Raw genomic sequence first — 18,194 nt, forward strand, 5'->3', positions numbered from 1 at the left:
ATAGCGATAGAGGAGTGCTGGTGCCTTTTGTGCGAGAGACTGGTAATACTTCATTTGGAATACCTGTGTACAGTTCAGGTTACGCATGTGCAAGATAGATTATTTTAAACAGGAACAGGTGAAGAAAAGAGCGACTGGGATGGCCAGGGGAATTGATGACCTATTTTATAAGAGGAGACTGGAAGAGCGTGGCTTATTTAGACAAGCAAAAAGAAGACTGAGGTGGGATATGATTGTTTTCTATAAATACATTGGGAGGGGGTTAAATACCAGACAGGGTGGAAATCTTTAAGTTAAAGGCAATGCTGTTACAGGGACAAATTGATATAAAACGGGCCTGAACAAATTCTGGCTGGAAATTAGGTTTCTGTCCCACAGAGGGATGAAGTTCTGTAACAGCCTCCCAATAGGAGTTGTGGAGGCCAAACAGCTTTATTAGTTTTCAGAGAGTTGGACACAGTTTTCCGTGTAATTGTATGATAGGGTAATGTGTGATGGGAGGGAGCAGGGTTCAGCAGCCTTCAGGTTCACTTCTGGTTTATATCCTTTTCCTAAAACTCATGCTTCAGAGTTTCAGCCAGCCACTTGCAGGCATCTGGAAGGTCAATACCTCCCTCCCTCCTCTCCTCCACCCCCTCCCCCCAAACGGTGCATGTATTTTGGGCAAGTTTCTTTTCTCTCCTTCCTCAGAAGCATCAGGGACACTGGGGAGCAGGCCTCTGAGGTGGCAACAAGCATTCATTCTCTTTCTTAGGCACTTGCCTGGGTGGTTCTTGCTTATATGCTCAGGGCCTAACTGATCTCCACAGGTAGGGTCGGGAAAGAATTTTCTCTGAAGTCAGCTTGGGATCTTTGTGCTTCCCTCTTCAGCACAGTAATGTGGATCACTTACTTGGATTATCTGGGTATATCTCTCATAATTTTTTCTTTATTATTGCTACGGCCTTGGCCTCTGATGCACCATACCCTCCCCTATTCTCTCTGTGTGGCATGTCATAGTCTGTTTTCATGTGAGTTGTAATACTTCTGGTTTCATTTCACTTGTTGTGTTAGTGGGCACTTGCTAGGTGGTGCTATACAGGAGGTCGGACTAGATGATGTAATGGTACTTTTTGGCCTTAAGCTACATCATTGCGTCATATGTAGATACCCCTGAGTTAGCTTAGTTCTAGCTAGCATGGGTATGGATAGCAGAGAAGCTATGGTACCATACGTTAGCTGCTTAGTTACATACCAAACCCATGTTGCAACCTATGCAGCCGTGGGCTAACTTTCTGTTTGAGCTAACTATGTTAGAACTCTCTAGGTTTGCTACAACCAGAGGTTTGATTGCAATGTAGACATATGCTGAGAAAATGTTCAATTTTTTTGCTTCAGTATTGAAGCGAGGCACTATCCAGGTTTTTCTTACCTAGCTAGTTCATAAATAAGAGTATCTTGAAATAACATTTTGAATTTTGAAAGGAAGTTCACTTTGACATGCTAAAAAAATTCTGATTCATGATGGAATTGGCTGTCTTGTATAATCTAAATCAAAGTCCTGATTTGCATGATGTTCTGTGGAAGTTTTTATCTTTATTTGATTTCCTATCAGTGAAGTAATGCAGTATATATCTCTGAATGCTCATGAACTGCTGAATTGTGAGGATATGAAAGAAATAGTGAAGTTATTAGCATTTCAATGGAAAGCATTGCGTGGAGAACAAAGGGCCTCAGTTCCATTTTATCAGGTTTCTTACCTTTCTGCAAAAAATATACAGACTTTTCTGTAGTCTGAGGAGCACTTATACAAACTGAGACATAAAAATAGCCCCAGACTGAGATCCTTTGCTGTTTTCAGATACTAGAAGCAGCTCAGAGTTGTCCATAGAACTCCACCCCTTGCTCTCACCCCTTCCACTTTCATTCCCATTTTCTACCAATGGCTATTCAAAACCAACAGGAGTTCCTCAATCCTGTGTTATCCTTTACCATGCTGGCGTTGCAAGATAAATTTGGAGGGAGGAGGCAGCAGGGAGCATTATTTTCCCCATTCACTTGCCTCCTCCTCTGTCATCTCAAGATGAAAAATTGGGGAGGGGGATTGTATTGTGGTTGAATGAGACCAACTGCTGAGCTATTTCCCCTTCTGTGCTATGAAAAAGACAGTCAGACATCAGCAGAATACAATCCCACGTAGTGCATGCACCGTATGTAAGGAGATCTCAGGAGCCAAAGCAGAAGGGCTCTGCCACAATTGTTCCCAGCCAGCAGACCGTTGATTTGCCAGGAAGAAGGTGCTGAGAATATGGATTGTTTGCTGGGCCTCTCACACCAGTAGGTGTGGTCTGCAGTTCTCTGTAACCTATAGGACTCAATAAACTGGTGATGGTCAGAAGAATTTTCTGCTTGCAACTTTCTTCCTTTTATGTTCAAGGACATGTCATGTAGTTCATTGGAAATTTACATAATGTCTTGTGAACCCTCTTGATTAAGATTTGGTTGCAAGTCGCATTTTTAATTTAGCACTATGTATTGGATAGCAAAATGTGAATGATATGCAATTCACTCTTGACAGCAGCCTTGCCACTAATAATGCCAGAGAAAAATTCATGTGTATCGCATTACCTGTGTGTGCCATTTTAGAGCTCTGAAAAACCTTGTGACAATCTGAGAAATTATTCTTAAAAGATGAATGGGTTATATTGTTTCATATGATTCTGATTAGCATAACTAGTCAGGGGATATTGCTATGAGGTTTGAGAATAATTATTCATTGCCTCTGTTCATTAGTGCAGAGATAACTGGGTTATAGATCAATAGCCACAGGTGGTGTAAATTATTGTAGTTAACTAGGCTTCAGACTATTCCAGTGTACACCAGTTGAGAATCAGGCTGATAGACTCCTTTCATGTGAACGCGTAATTCCCGTTAGCATTAACATGCGGGGTGGATTCATCAAAAGGAGACAATCCGACACAGTGTGTTATTGGGGAGAAGGAAGGGGGATCATGTTTATTTGAACAACATAGAATTAATTAGCTATATTATAAAAAATCTCCTTGAGCTATAGGGCTATCGATTAATCTCAATTTACTCATGAGAGTAACTCAAATCCATTGATTGCAAATAAACAAATTAATTGTGATTGATTGCAGTTTTAATCTCACTGTTAAACAATAGAATACCAATTGATTACAAATATTTGCACAGTTAAATAATAAACAAAATAAATGGTATTTTCAATTCCATTGAATAATGTACAAGCAAAGACTGCCCTTTTTCTCTCTTCCCCTCTCTCTCGCACACCAGATAATTTCCTTGTATATCTTGTCAATCGTGTGGCAGCCAAATAATTATGTTTTAAAAAATCCTAAAAATGCTTATCATGTTTTTGTTAATCTAACTACATTTGGTGTTTCATTATTTTCCAGGTTCATAATGACTTGTTGCTTGAAAAGGAGCATCAGTTGCATTCATTGGAGAATAAACTTGGAGAGTGCATTGCTGCTTTACAGTTCCAAAAGACTGATAAGAAGTCCAAAACATTGGAGATTTACACTGCTATCATAAATGTACAAGCTTTGCTTCTGGAAGAAATGAGCACATCAAAAACACTGTCAGAATCAGAATGTACCCAGATTTTAGAGGCACACAATCCTGTAAGTAAAAAGGTTCTCAGAAGGGTAAATTCTTCTTAGGCCGGAACATAAGTTGATGTAGCTTTTTTGACTGCGATCAAACTATTTTGATTTATATCACCTGAAAATGTGGCCATTTTTTCTATTGCTTTGTCTAGTTTTGGTAGGGTGTGTGTCTATGGGCAAATATCTGACAGCTTTATGTGAAAGAAATACAGATAGAAAGTTTCAATACTGTTTAAACAGAAGATATGAATATTATAGCTAGAAAGATATTCATTATTTGTATTATAGTAGCACCAAAAGGCCCCAACTGATATAATACCACCACTTTGAAAGAGGAAGTAATATTTTTAATTGGTAACTAACATTTCATTACCTTGATCAAACACTAAAGGGCAGGGGAGTAACTTGGAGAGAAAACTGATAAATAATTTTCATGATCGGCTTGCAAAGTTTGTCACTTTGATGCAGTTAGAGCTATGTGAGGAGTTTCACAGCCATGTGATAAATTTCAGTACAGGTAGTCCCCGGGTTACGTACAAGATAGGGACTGTAGGTTTGTTCTTAAGTTGAATCTGTATGTAAGTCGGAACTGGCATCCAGATTCAGACACTGCTGAAACTGACCGCCAGTTCTGACTTACATGCAGAATCAACTTAAGAACCCCAGGCTCCCCAAGTCAGCTGCTGCTGAAACTGATCAGCAGCTGATTCCAGGAAGCCCAGGGCAGAGCAACTCTGCCTGGGGCTTCCTGTAGTCAGCGCTGGTCAGTTTCAGCAGAAGCTGACTTGGGGACGCCTGGGGCAGAGCAGCTGGGGTGCTACTGGACCAACCCAGCAGCACCCCATCTGCTCTGCCCCAGACGTCCTGATTCAGCCGCTGCTGAAACTGACCAGCAGCGGCTGAATCAGGACCTGGGGCAGAGCAGCTGGGGTGCTGCCGGGTTGGTCCAGTAGTGCCCACGGGCGCTGCAGGACCAATCGGCAGCGCCCCAACTGCTCTGCCCCAGAGTCCAAAACAAAAGCCTGGTCTGCTGGGGGGGGGAGCACACTAGCTGCGCCCCCCCCCAGCAGACCAGGGACACGGGGAGCAGAGCCGCAGCTGCAGCGGGGTGCCGCGCCTCTGAGGTTTTGCTCTGGCAAAGCCTCAGAGGCGCGGGGAACCGCTGCTGCTGCCCCTTGAGACCCGGTGCCTGTGGTCTGCTGGGGACGGTCCCCAGCAGACCACAGGCACCGGGTCTCAAGGGGCAGCAGCAGCGGTTCCCGCGCTTCTGAGGCTTTGCTCTGGCAAAGCCTCAGAAGCGCGGGAACCCGCCCGGTGCCCCTGGTCTGCTGGAGACTGTCTCCAGCAGACCAGGGGCACCGGAGCAGCTTACGAACGGGGCTTTCTCGCCCCGACTTCCGGGGCGAGAAAGCTCCGTTCGTAAGTGCGGATCCGACGTAAGTCGGATCCGCGTAAGTCGGGGACTGCCTGTAGTTGTGCACACAGAGTATTCCCAGTCTCTCTCTGGCTCTCTCTTTCTTGTGCATGCACACGCAGATTGAATAACAATCTTCAGAAAAAGCTTTTGCTTCCCTTTGTCATATTTTTTGCAGATTAGATAAGTGGCAGTTTCAAAACTCTGTTGGGTTTTTTGTTCTATACTGTATAGTCATAAGGAAGTGTGTATTTGCTTGTCTCCCTTTTGTGACTAAGTAGGAATTGGGAGAGCACTGAAGCAGAACAAACAGAATGGGCTTTTAAAGTTAAACCTTTTTGCTAGAAGGAATCATTAGACAGATATCACTGGGAAAGCTCCTCCTTAAAATGTAATGCTATCCCCACTTGGAGAGCCTTTCTTAAAGTGACAATATGCTAGTTTAAATGTGCTCTATGTACTGAATTTGTTTAATGAAACATTGTATTGAAACCGTAATAGCCTTCACAGTGACCAGAGGAAATAAGATCAGTGCAGATAAAGCATTAAAAGTAATTTCCTTTTTTGTTTACTACTTGTATGAAAATTTTTGCTGTGAAGCCTTGATAACAGGCTGCCCCTGTGCTGAGACGGCTGCCTGTCAGGCTGACCAATGACATGTCATTGTTTCCTTGTACTTTTCCAAGAGTCTCTCTGTCTCTTGGGTTATACTGTAAACTCTTTGGAGTAGGGGGCCACCTTTTAGTTCTGTGTTTGTACAGCACCTAGAACAATGGGGTGCTCATCTTTGACTGGGACTCCTAAACGCTGCAAAAATACAAATAAAATGATAATTATAACAGTGTAATAAGATGCGGAGATTCTAGCAGGTCCCCTTTACATTAGGGATGTTAATGGTCATGTGTGTGTGTTCAAACGTTTAATCACTGAAATTTGTAGCAGTTACACGTTTACACGCAAAAGGGCAAGCAGGAGCTTAAAAGCCGGCTCCTATGAGCATCAGCTCCTGCCTGTCTTCCCTCTCCCCCTCCCCAGCTTCTGATAGAGAGGCAGCAGTGTGGAGGGGCAGGCAACTCTGTGGGAGTCAGTGTTCATGGGGAGCTGGCTTTCAAGCATGCACTGGGTTCCACTTCTCTCCCTCCTCCCCCCTCACCCTCCGCCCGCTGCTGCTTCTCTATCTGAGGCAGCAGCGCGGGGCGGGCAGGTAGCTTCCATGTGCCCCCACACTACTGTCTCTGTGGGAGGTAGTGTGGGAGTGAGGGCAGCTCCACAGGAACCTGCACACATGGGGAGCTGGCTCCCAGCTCAACCCCCTTGCTGTCTCTGATACAGAAGCAGCAGGAGGAGATGTGGGTAACTGTTAGGCTTAATTGATAAGCCTAGGCTTATCGGTTAATTGTGTAAACGATTACTCACTAACTTCCCTACTTTACATAAAGCCCTGCACAGGTATAAAATTTGTATCCACATCTGCATGTATATCCACAAAAATAAGCTGTGAATAGCTGCATTGATATCTGCAGATGCGGATACCTGCGGATATGAACCAGATGTGCATGAATTTGCAGGGCTCTTCCAATACACAAAGATTTAACTCCAGCTTCCCATTACTTGTTCAGAGGGAGGGGTATAAAAAGGGCTGCTGGAGATATAGATAAGAGCGAAAAGAGCACAGATATGTAGAGGTTTTTTACCCAGGCTGTGGGGTGAAGTTTCTGTTTGTACTGTTTGTACTTGTGATACCTGTTTTTTAGTTGGTTTATATATGCTATCTACTGCTAAATAAACTTCCCTGCCTGTTGCTGCTTTTTTACAGTCTTAGAAACCTGTTAATTTAAAATCACCATCAGATCACTTGATAATTTGTAACTCTGAAGATGTAACTGTTCAGTAGAACAAATTAATGATTAGTTGTATGTTAACCTCATTAATCTATCAACAAACATGTTTTTATTTCCCGCACTGGCAGTTACTCTGAATTTATTATTACTTGTGTTATGGGAGTGCCCGGTGCCCTGTTTTATTAAATGCTGAATATAGACCTCTAGTTAGGGATGATCCTTGTCCTCATGATCTTAGTCTAAGAGCATAAAGCCAGCAAAGGGTAAGGAAAAAAATATTTATCTTCTTTACTTTACAGAGGGGTAACAGAGGCACAAAGATATTAAATGACTTGACCGTGGACTGAAAGGAAGGACAGAACCAGAAACTGAACCCTACCTTCTGAAACCTAGGCTAATGACTTAACTCCACAGCTGCCCTGTCTGTCATATTAATTACACAATTAAGACAAGGATTTTTAAAATGGCACTCTTAAGCTAAGCCTCCTAAAACAATTCCTAGGCAGCATTCTTGTTTGACTGTAGAGATATTGTTTTCTTACTTTGGGGTCTTTTTGAGGAGGACTAGTCAATATTTTGCAATTTGAAACCTATTTAGTATTACTAAATTGATTAATTATTAAGTAAAGACTCTCTTCATGAATTTTCACATTGTGTTTCAGTAACTTTGCACTGCTTTTAAATTCAGGCTGCCTGACGTTTCAGTCTCACTCATACAGCTATTGTACATTCCAACCAAGATTTACCATTATGTTTAAGCACTGTTCTGATCCTCATTGCATACTAGTCATGTTTATTGATGCCATCACAATGACCAGGAAAGTGTAGTGATCACAAGTGATTGGAAAGAATGAGAAAAGAGTTAAGTAATATTGCAAGCCAACGATACCATCTTTTTTCTTGACTCCAAATGAAAATTATTCTTCCAAGATGAATTGTTCTTATCATTGCCCTTTTTCAAACTCTAGGAGATTGAAGAACTTGACAGAAAGTTGGAATATGAAATGTTACATCAGGAGACAGCTCAGCAGCACCACCTAATGAATAGGCAGAGATGGACTCCAGATGGATTAGGACTTTTGGATGAAGTTGTAGAAATTCCTGCAGACAGACAGGTGTCTGCTCTGCTGCATCAGGCACTGAATAAGTGTAAGCAATTAGTGAATCTGCTTCAACAAAGGTAGGCTTTTTGGTATAAAGCATGACTGCCTTTTTGTATATTATCCTAGTTGTGGCAAACCATCTTCAGAGAATGTAACATACTATACAGAATCAACAAGCTAAATTTCATTCAGTAAACACTTCTGGGCAAGGATTTATGTCATCGGGAAGAATTCCCTACTCTGCTGGGGGATTCTGGGCATCATTACAATATACACATTCAGTAATAATAAATATGTTGACTGTGTACTTGAAATTCAACACCTTACTTTACAATCCTTGTTTCTGGGCTAGATGCTACTATTCCACATTATTAAGGAAGAGACCGGGATTGGTTCTAGCTCTCTCGAGCTCAAAAGACAAAGTAGGGAGTACTGTGAAAGCCACAGTCTCTGGGGAAATATCTCCAATTAATGCAGACCACTTGAATTTCAATTCCACCTCTGCCCTGCATCCATTTTGCTGCACATTGAATTTACTTTTCTGTGGTCAGTATTGCTTAGATATACAAATTGTTCTAATGGACGAGGCCATTGTTCATTACAACAATGAAAGTGGCCTGCATAAAAGAAAAGCTGTCTCTATGACAAAAAAGTGAAAGTTTGTATTTTTTAATGTAGAAATTGTGTTGTGACACTTCTGTTGAAATGGCAAACTGGGTGAGATTTTGAAATAATAAAATCACAGACACCTCCAGCCATATGCCTTCAGCTTCATGCCGTACTACGAGAGAGAGCTTTGCACTACTATGTAGGTGTCATTTGGACTGATTTGTATTGAATGGCATTGACAGGCTTCAAAGGGAGCCCTGTCCTCTGCTTTCCAGAACAGGAATTTCAGATTGGGCTTCTTGTAGTCTGGGGTATGTAAATCCTCAAGAGTCATTTGTATTGCTTAATTTAATTGTTAAGGGCCAGTCTGCAGTGAGATCTAGAGGAATATTTCTGTGTCTTGCTGTAAAAGACTTAATCACCCTGACATCTGTTGGGAGACCAATACAGCAGTACACAGACAATCCAGGAAGTTTTTGTAGAATGTTGGGGATAACTTCTTGGTACAAGTGCTGAAGGAACCAACCAGGGACTTGACCTGCTGCTCACAAACAGGGAGGAACTAGTAGGGGAAGTAGAGGTGGGTGACAACCTGGGAAGCAGTGATCATGAAATTGTAGATTGTAGGATCCTGACCAACGGAAGAAAGGAGAATAGCAAAATACACACCCTGGACTTCAGAAAAGCAGACTTTGACTCCCTCTGAGAACTGATGGGCAGGATTCTCTGGGATGCTTACATGAAGGGGAAAGCAGGCCAGGAGAGCTGGCAGTATTTTAAAGAAGCCTTATTGAAGGCACAGGAAGAAACCATCCCATATGGTAGGCGACCAGATTGGCTTACCGGGGAAATCTTTGGTGAGCATAAACAGAAAAAGGAAGCTTACAAGAAGTGGAAACTTAGACAGATGACTAGGAAGGAGTATAAATATATTGCTCGAGAATGCAGGGGAGTTATCAGGAAAGTGAAAGTGCAATTGGAATTGCAGCTAGCAAGGGATGTGAAGAGTAACAAAAAAGGTTTCTACAGGCATATTAGCAATAAGAGGGTGATCAGAGAGGGTGTGGGGCCCCTACTGGATGAGGGAGGTAACCTAGTGACAGATGATGTGGGAAAAGCTAAAATAACTCAATGCTTTCTTTGCCTCTGTCTTCACGGACACGGTCAGCTCCCAGACTAATGCACTAGACAACACAGTATGGGAATCCATTTTGAGGCACTTGGAACAGGGGAAAGTGATCAGGAATAGTCAATATGGATTCATGAAGGGCAAGTCGTGCCTGACCAATCTGATTAGCTTCTATGATGAGGTAACTGGCTCTGTGGACATGGGAAAGTCCGTGGATATGATATACCTTGACTTTAGCAAAGCTTTTGATACGGTCTCCCACAATATTCTTGCCAGCAAGTTAAGGGCGTATGGATTGGATAAACGGACTGTAAGATGGATAGAAAGCTGGCTAGACCGTCGCGCCCAACAGGTGGTGATCAACGGCTCAATGTCAGGATGGCGGTTGGTTTCTAGCAGAGTACCCCAAGGATCTGTTCTAGGACTGATTTTGTTCAACATTTGTATTAATGACCTGGATGAGGGGATGGATTGCACCCTCAGCAAGTTCGCAGATGACAATAAGTTAGGGGGAGAGGTAGATACTCTGGAGGGCAGGGATAGGGTCCAGAGTGACCTAGACAGATTAGAGGATTGGACCAAAAGAAATCTGATGAGGTTCAACAAGGACAAATACAGAGTCCTGTACTTGGGACAGAAGCATTGTTACAGGCTGGGGACCGAATGGCTAAGTAGCAGTTCTGCAGAAAAGGACCTGGGGATTACAGTGGATGAGAAGCTGGATATGAGTCAACAGTGTGCACTTGTAGCCAAGAAGGCTAATGGCATATTATGGTGCATTAAGAGGAGCATTGCCAGCAGATCTAAAGAAGTGATTATTCCCCTTTATTCGGCTCTGGTGAGGCCACACCCGGAGTATTGTGTCCAGTTTTGGACCTCCCACTATAGAAAGGACACGGACTCATTGGAGAGAGTCCAGCAGAGGGCGACCAAAATGATTAGGGGGCTGGAGCACATGATCTATGAGGAGAGACTGAGGGATTTGGGTTTGTTTAGTCTGCAGAAGAGAAAAGTGAGGGGGGATTTGATAGCAGCCTTAAATTTCCTGAAGGGAGGTTCCAAAGAGGATGGAGAAAGGCTGTTCATAGTAGTGACGGATGGCAGAACATGGAGCAATGGTCTCAAGTTACAGTGGAAGAGGTCTAGGTTGGACATTAGGAAAAACTATTTCATTAGTAGGGTGGTGAAGTACTGGAATGGGTTATCTAGGGAGGTGATGGAATCTCCATCCCTAGAGGTTTTTAAGTCTTGGCTTGACAAAGCCCTGGCTAGGTTGATTTAGTTGGGATTGGTCCTGACTTGGGCAGGTGGCTGGACTTGATGACTTCCTGAGGTCTCTTCCAGCTCTATGATTCTATGAAAAGTAGTGGGTAGGTGGCTTATTACCCTTCCTCCAGTTCCAGGATAGAAGTCCAAGCAAACCTGTCAGCAGGCCCTTTAATGAAATAGCAAGTAGAAAAATTTCTGAATCCTTGCTGGAGGCAGCAGGTTTTGGGTTTGGGTCTGGACCAAAAAGAAACCCACCAGCTGTGAGTGAGCTGCTCCCTCTCTCTAACAACTCTTAGCCTGAGAAGACTCACAACCTGATATGTGTGTGTAACCTTTGAAAAGGACCCAGAGGGAAAAGAGAATACACTATCTGCTTGTGTTAAAGATGTTTCAGAGCTGAGTCGTGTAACTTGTGCTCTGCACACTTTCTGAGTAGCAAGTGACCATTGCTCTTCATTTTTCTGACTCCTGTTTTTTATTATACAACTCTGATATTAAAGTCTCCCTGAAGTAGAACATTGTCTTCACTGGCCATAGGTATGATTGTCATCCAAATCCAAACTGAACTGTTCTTAATAAGGATGTTAAGGACTAGTCGACTATCCGATAAGCAAATACTTATCCGATAGTCAGTCAACTAGTCAATTCCCCCTCCCTTGCTGCCTCTATCAGATAGAGGCAGCAAAGGGGGAGGGGGAGGAAGTACTTCAGAGCGGCAGCACTTAAGGCTCAGCTGTGTAACACTGCCCCTTTGAAACACCCGAGGTGGCATTTCAAAGCGGCAGCGCCACGTGGAGCCCAGGGTCAGCTGGGGACTCCTCAGCTGATCCCAGCTCCGCACAGAACCCAGGATTGGCAGGGAAGTCCCCAGTTGAGCCTGGGTTCTGGAGAAATGCTGCGCGGAACGTGCAGTCAGCTGATTGAGGGTTCCGCTGAAATGCCGCACATAGCCCAGGATTAGCTGGGGAGTCCCCTGCTGACTCCAGGCTCCATGAGGGCACTTCAGCTTTGAAATGCACAAGAGACCCTGCTGTGGACTCTTGTACATTTTCAAAGCTGGCACGCTGTGTGCAGCCCGGAGTCAGCAGGCCTTCCCACTGGCCCGGGCTGCATGCGGAGTTCCCCATTCCTCTTTTCCGCTACAATTCCAAGTAGGAATGCGGAAGTGCCTATTGACTAGTCAAGGAAATTCCATCAACTACTCAACTAATCAATTAACTGATATTTAACATCCTTAATTCTTATATTCTACCCATGCAGTCCATGATTGCTGCACATGATTGCTGCACAGGATCTGATAAGAGTCTCAAAGATGTCACTCTCTTCACTCTGTTCTGAAGATCTGCTGGCAAGGAGAAGTGTCAAACATTAACATCTCTAAAGCACAAACAGCATTAAGGGAGTGATTATTAAATCTCATCTTAGACAGACTGGCCATGTCATCAGAATGGGTGCTAACAGCCTCCTGAAAAACATCCCCTCTGGTGAGCTGAAATTCAGAAATGCAGGAAGAATTATCAACATGAAAACTTCGGTCAGGCACAAACGGAATATCAACTCACACAGCATACATACAGATAGCTTGCAAGACACAACCAAGGACAGATTTGAATGGAGAGAAACTATCGCTGAAGATTGTAAATGCCTTGAGAGAGAGAGATATGAAAACTGATTGAAGAAACAGCCAAGCTCCATGCCTAATCTTCAGTGGAAGCCTACCCATTCCCTTGTAATATTTATTCATAACCTTATTCCTTGTAGATTAGGCAAGGCAGCCATGGCAAAACATGAGATGCCTTGCTGTCATCATCAGATATGTTGGACAGTAACACAGCAGGATCTGGCTTCTGGAGTAAAAGGGGGAAAAGGATGGCATTCTTAATTTATTTAAAGAGGTGTGCAATAAATCTTTCACCAAAATCTACCAGTAAAATGTTTTCTGAATGGATGAATTTTGAACATGAATTAATTTCTTATCCCATGAAATACTATGCCTGTGGGAAGATAATACTAATTTCCTCTTTCCCTTCAGCCTAAGAGAAGAGCAATGGAATAATGTGGTTCTGGAAGATCTTCTGGAGAATATAGAAATGGATACATTTTTGGCACTTTATAGCCAGGTAAGTATGTAATTAAATGAATTCCTGGAAATCAATTAAATGAACAGAAAGTTGGTTGTAATCATATCATTTGCTTCTGTTTACAATATGTTTACTATCTGTGACTCTAGCATATGAATTGGGGGTGTCCAGTCCCAATAAGAATCACTACCATCCATGATGTTTACTATCTCAGATAGTTCCATTGGCTTCAGTTACTTCTGGCTTACTACAAAGCGTAGTTTCATTTAGCCCATAGTAGTAAATAATTTCCATTGTTTATCATGTTTGTATACAGTTTGCATTTTATTCAGTTGGGCAATGTTACTTATGTGTAGGCAGCTGGGTTTTCATGTATTAGAACAATGCTGCTGTTTGGATTTCTGATGCAGCAGAAGATTTATATTGAAATGTATACATATGATGTAACTATTTTCCAGCAATATTGAGAACGTTAATAAGCAGCATACTCTTTTTACACACACACATACACAAACACAAAGTCATTCAAGAAGAAATAAACAAGCAGCTACATCACAAAACCATCTCTACAGCTAATGTTATTCATCACCCGTGCTGGTTATCTGTGCTTAAATGGCATGGAAAAATGAACAGCTCTTCTTCACATATTTTCCTACCAAGCCAAGGCAAAGGCATATAGTCAGTGTTATGAAATTTAGCCCTCTTATACCTGTACCATCCTTATTAAAGAGGGCTCTCACTCTGTAATATTTTTCATACACAACAGATTATTAAAACCAATTTGAAAAAAATACAATGGGCTCCCAAAAGTAAGAAGTTTAATAACATAGATGTATTTTTTAAGAGTCCTGACCTTAGCAACTTCCCTTTTAACTCTAAAGAGGTAAGAGTTACAAAACAAATTTCATAATCGACATTCTGATACATAGTGTCTCAGCCATATAACCACCTGTGACGGGGTGGCACCGCCCCGCACTCAAGCCCAAGGAGTCCACCTGACCCAGGTGGCTGAAGGGGCCCCACCCCCGCAACCTTAGGCTGCAGGCTGGGGATAAATACCCAGACAAGCAGGGAGACAGGAAAGGGTGTGGCTGAAGAGGCAGAGGCCAGAGAAGAGCTCTGAAACAAACTAAACCACTGCCTGAACCCAGCCCGCTATTGCTGCTGCCTCAGGAGTCCGACCAGCCCCCACAGGAGTATCGCTCACCGTCCAAGCTGCTCCAGGAGCAGCCGAGGAATAACCTGCAGAGAGCCCCACCCGGCAAGGGGAGAGGTAGGAGACAGCCAGGGCGGAGAAAGGACCCTCCGGAGGACTGCGTGTTGCAGCAGGCGTCCCCGCCGACCAGGCAGCGAAAACCTTCACTGTCATCAGGGCCCTGGGCTGGGACTTGGTGGAGCGGGAGGGTCCGCGTTCCCCTACCTCCCCCACCACCCCGCACGCCACCCGTAGAGACTGCAGGGGCATTGTACTTTGGGACTAGGCCCAAGGGCCATATTTCCCCTAAGCCAGGGGCATTGTACTTTGGGACTAGGCCCGAGGGCCGTATTTCACCTAAGCCAGGGGTCTTGTACTTTGGGGTGCTGGGCCAGGGAGGGCTGAAGTTTACCCCAAGCCAGGGTGGCACACCCCGATGCAGGGTCCACCCCTCAACACCACCCTTTCAATTTTTTCCTCCAAGAATGACTTGGAGCAAAAGTTGCATCACCCTTTGTGTGGTTTGTTCAAAACTGCTTCAGATACAGTTCCTTAAATATGGAAGGTGCTAAATAAAACCAAACGCTGTTAAACATTGGGAGAAAATAAACCATCAGATCAGATATAGACTTGCTCATAGAACCTTTTGAGATCTATTTGCACTTCACTGATCTTTATGCTGTAGAGCAGTGGTCCCCAACCTTTTGAGGTTGTCGGGTGCCAGGGGGCGTGGCCGTTTGCCCGCTGGGCGCCAGGGGGCGGGCCCCCCCATAGCCGCGTGCCCGGGGGCGGGGTCCCCTCCAGGGCTCGCGCACCCGGGGGCAGGGCCCCCTCCAAGGGCCGCGCGCCCGGGGCCGGCGCTCCCCCTGCCGAGTGCCGCGCGCCCGGGACCGGCGCTCCCCTCCCCCCCCCCCGCCGAGTGCCGCGCGCCCGGGGCCGGCACCCCCCCCTCCCCAGCCGAGTGCCGCACTCCCCCCCCCCCCCCCCGCCGAGTGCCGCGCTCCCGGGGCCGGCGCTTCCGCCCCCCGCCGAGTGCCGCGCGCCCGGGGCCGGCACTCCCCCCCTCCCCAGCCGAGTGCCGCACTCCCCCCCCCCCCCCCCGCCGAGTGCCGCGCTCCCGGGGCCGGCGCTCCGCCCCCCCGCCGAGTGCCGCGCGCCCCGGGCCAGCACCCCCCCCCCCCGCCGAGTGCCGCACTCCCCCCCCCGCCGAGCGCCGCGCGCCTGGGGCCGGGGCCGGCGCTCCCCCCCGCCGCGTGCCCGGGGCCGGCGCTCCCCCCCGCCCCCCGCCGAGTGCCACGCGCCCGGCGCTCCCCCCGTCAAACGCGCTCCCCCCGCAAGCGCCTGTATGCCATGTGCCCGGGGCCAGGCCAGGCCCGAGCACCTGGCGGGCGCATTGAAATGCCCCCGCGGGCGCCATGGCACCCGCGGGCACCGTGTTGGGGACCATGGGTGTAGAGTATTTGTCATGTCCATTCATCATTTGGTGAACTCTTTTTGTGTTGTTTTTTCTACTTCTTATTATATATTAATGCTGCACCATCTGGTGTTGCTGCAAATTATGGACAGTGTGCAAACTTTAAATAGCACATGTCCATTGTTCCACTATTACTACTCCTTGCTTGTATTTGAAGACATTAAATAAGCTATTGTCAGATAAACACTTAGATTAATTAGGAGATAGTTTGGAGCCTCATGTTTACCATCATGTAGTTTATTATTTAGCAATTAAGTGGTCAGGGAAAACCATTTTTGATCTGTGGATCAGGAACACTAAAACCAGAGGATGAATAATACTCTAGGATCTCACTCTTGGTGTTAGCTCAGACCCATATGCAGGGTGGGTGCGAAGGGCGCATAGAAGCAGCACACTGCAGAAGCCTCACTCACCCGTTCTCTGGCTGTTGCGGGGAAGGTAAAAGTGGTGCACAGCAGAAGCCTCTCTCCTCTATGCTCCAGCCAGATGGGGGAAAGCAGAGGTGGCACACTGCCAGCCTTCCTCCCTTTTGCTCCAGCCGGCCAGGGAAAAGCAGAGGCGGCGTGCTAGCAGCCTCCTTCCTCTGGCCAGCGGGGGGAAAACTGGGGCTGATTCCCCCTTTCTTCCCAGGAGTGGGGGTGGGGCAAGGCCACGGGGGTTGGGCAACCATCAGCCTCTCCCACAGCTTGCCCCCCCCACAAAAATTCCTGCTTACAGGCCTGTATCTTGCCATGTCATCAAGCATACATAGAAAAGCATCATTAGGGAGAACACAAAACAAGCCAGCTCCTCAATTCCAGAGCTTGTTTACAGAAAAGAATTCCTATCCTGAAATGTTCCCTTTTACGGGAAATGCTTTAGGATATTCTGAGACTTTGTTCCTCTGTTGCTGTTGTCTGGAAGGACCAGAGTTTGGATAAACATTGTCTCCACTCCAGCTCCAGGCATCTATATAGCTGATAGAGTGTTTGTTCAGGTTCTGTGGCATTTGAAGAGGCAGAGGTTGATGCATTCACCTAATGCATGATTGAAAGTGGAGAAACAACCCCCAAACAGTAGCTGAACACAGCTATTGCTGATTCTCGTTTGTTTCAAAGGAAACCTTTTACCCTAATCAGTTTTGTCCTTGTGGTAGTTTTAAAAGGAATTTTCCACATGTTTCTGATTAAAGTCTTTCCTTTGGGGTCTGTATAAATCAGAAAAGAGGTACAAGAGGAAACAGAGATACTTCATAATCCTAGTGACCAAAGGAATCAAGAGTCTTGTAGCTTAGCAGTAACTAATTCTCTCATTGAATGGAGAGGGAAAGAATATGACACTCTTCTGAAAGTTTTGGCGCACGGATACAATTTTGTGATGCTGCCCCTGAAATCGTACGTCACCAGAAAGTAGATGAACAGTGCAGCCAGCTAGAAGTTATTGGCTTCCTATAATGCATTTTGCTGGATTTCTAAGAGCAACCCAGACACATTATAAAGCAACTTGGAAAGGACAAAAGTTTCAGAGGAGTAGTTGTGTTAATCTGTAATTGAAATTTTTTTAAAAACAACAAATAGTCCTGCAGCACTTTAGGGTGTGTCTACACAGCAGGGCTTAACTTGAAATAAACTACATAAATTGAGCTATGTCAATTACATATCTTATTTCAAAATGGCTTATTTTGAAATCAGGAGCATCTACACAGCACTCATTTTGAAATAGAGCACTCTTCCTCCAACTTCCCTTACTCCTCGTACAATGAGGGTTACAGGAGTTGGAATAAGAAGTCCTCCAGTTTGACAATGTTTTGACATTATTTTGAAATAACTGCTTGCTGTGTAGACGCAAACCAAGTTATTTTGAAATAACGCCAGTTATTTTCAAATAATGTTGCTGTGTAGATGTACCCTTAAAGATTAACACCATATTTTGCTTCAATCCAAATGAGCCTTGATACAGAAAGTTAAGGGTCAGCGTGTGTGAAAAAAGTATACAACTAAGAACATTTAAGAGTAAACTGATGAAGATGAAAGCCAAGAACTCAGTCATAATACTTTCGGCATCTGTGTGTGTGTGTGTGTGTGTGCATATATATATATATATATATATATGTATTAAATGACTTACTTCAAGCCCTGTCACTTTTAGGGAAAGGGGATAGTGGTTCATAGACTGATATAACTTTATACCTACCTTATGCCTCATTGGTTCTAGCAAGATTCCGTAAGAGGCAACAATGTTCAAAATTATAACACAAAGTTTAGGGTAGATTTTTTTTTTCCATTTTTTAGTTTCATACTGATAACCATCACAATATCTGAGCATCTTCTGTGTAAAACCGATAGAACGGGTAAAGTCTCTGGAGGACGTCATGGAGTCGTTGTCTCTTCTCCCTTTTCTGGTTAACATTTCTGCTTGGGGTAGGGTTATGGTTATGCTGGTTCATTGATTGCTAGTTTAATTTTGTGTCTTTG

The 18,194-nt window shown here is 44.8% G+C and overlaps 1 protein-coding gene across 4 annotated transcripts in view; it reads left to right on the forward strand.

Moving 5' to 3' along the window:
• EVC2 (EvC ciliary complex subunit 2) overlaps nt 1–18,194 on the forward strand; it is a 155,069-nt gene that overhangs the window by 124,038 nt on the left and 12,837 nt on the right. For all 4 annotated transcript variants that reach the window (XM_075930752.2, XM_075930753.2, XM_075930754.2 and 1 more), the window contains 3 exons: nt 3,414–3,641; nt 7,850–8,061; nt 13,024–13,111. In XM_075930752.2, coding sequence (XP_075786867.2) covers nt 3,414–3,641; nt 7,850–8,061; nt 13,024–13,111 — 528 coding nt within the window. The remainder of the gene's footprint in view (nt 1–3,413; nt 3,642–7,849; nt 8,062–13,023; nt 13,112–18,194) is intronic.

This window comes from Pelodiscus sinensis, chromosome 4 (genome assembly GCF_052426305.1).
Source record: "Pelodiscus sinensis isolate ZL-2025 chromosome 4, ASM5242630v1, whole genome shotgun sequence".
In the NCBI taxonomy this organism is placed as follows: domain Eukaryota; kingdom Metazoa; phylum Chordata; order Testudines; family Trionychidae; genus Pelodiscus; species Pelodiscus sinensis.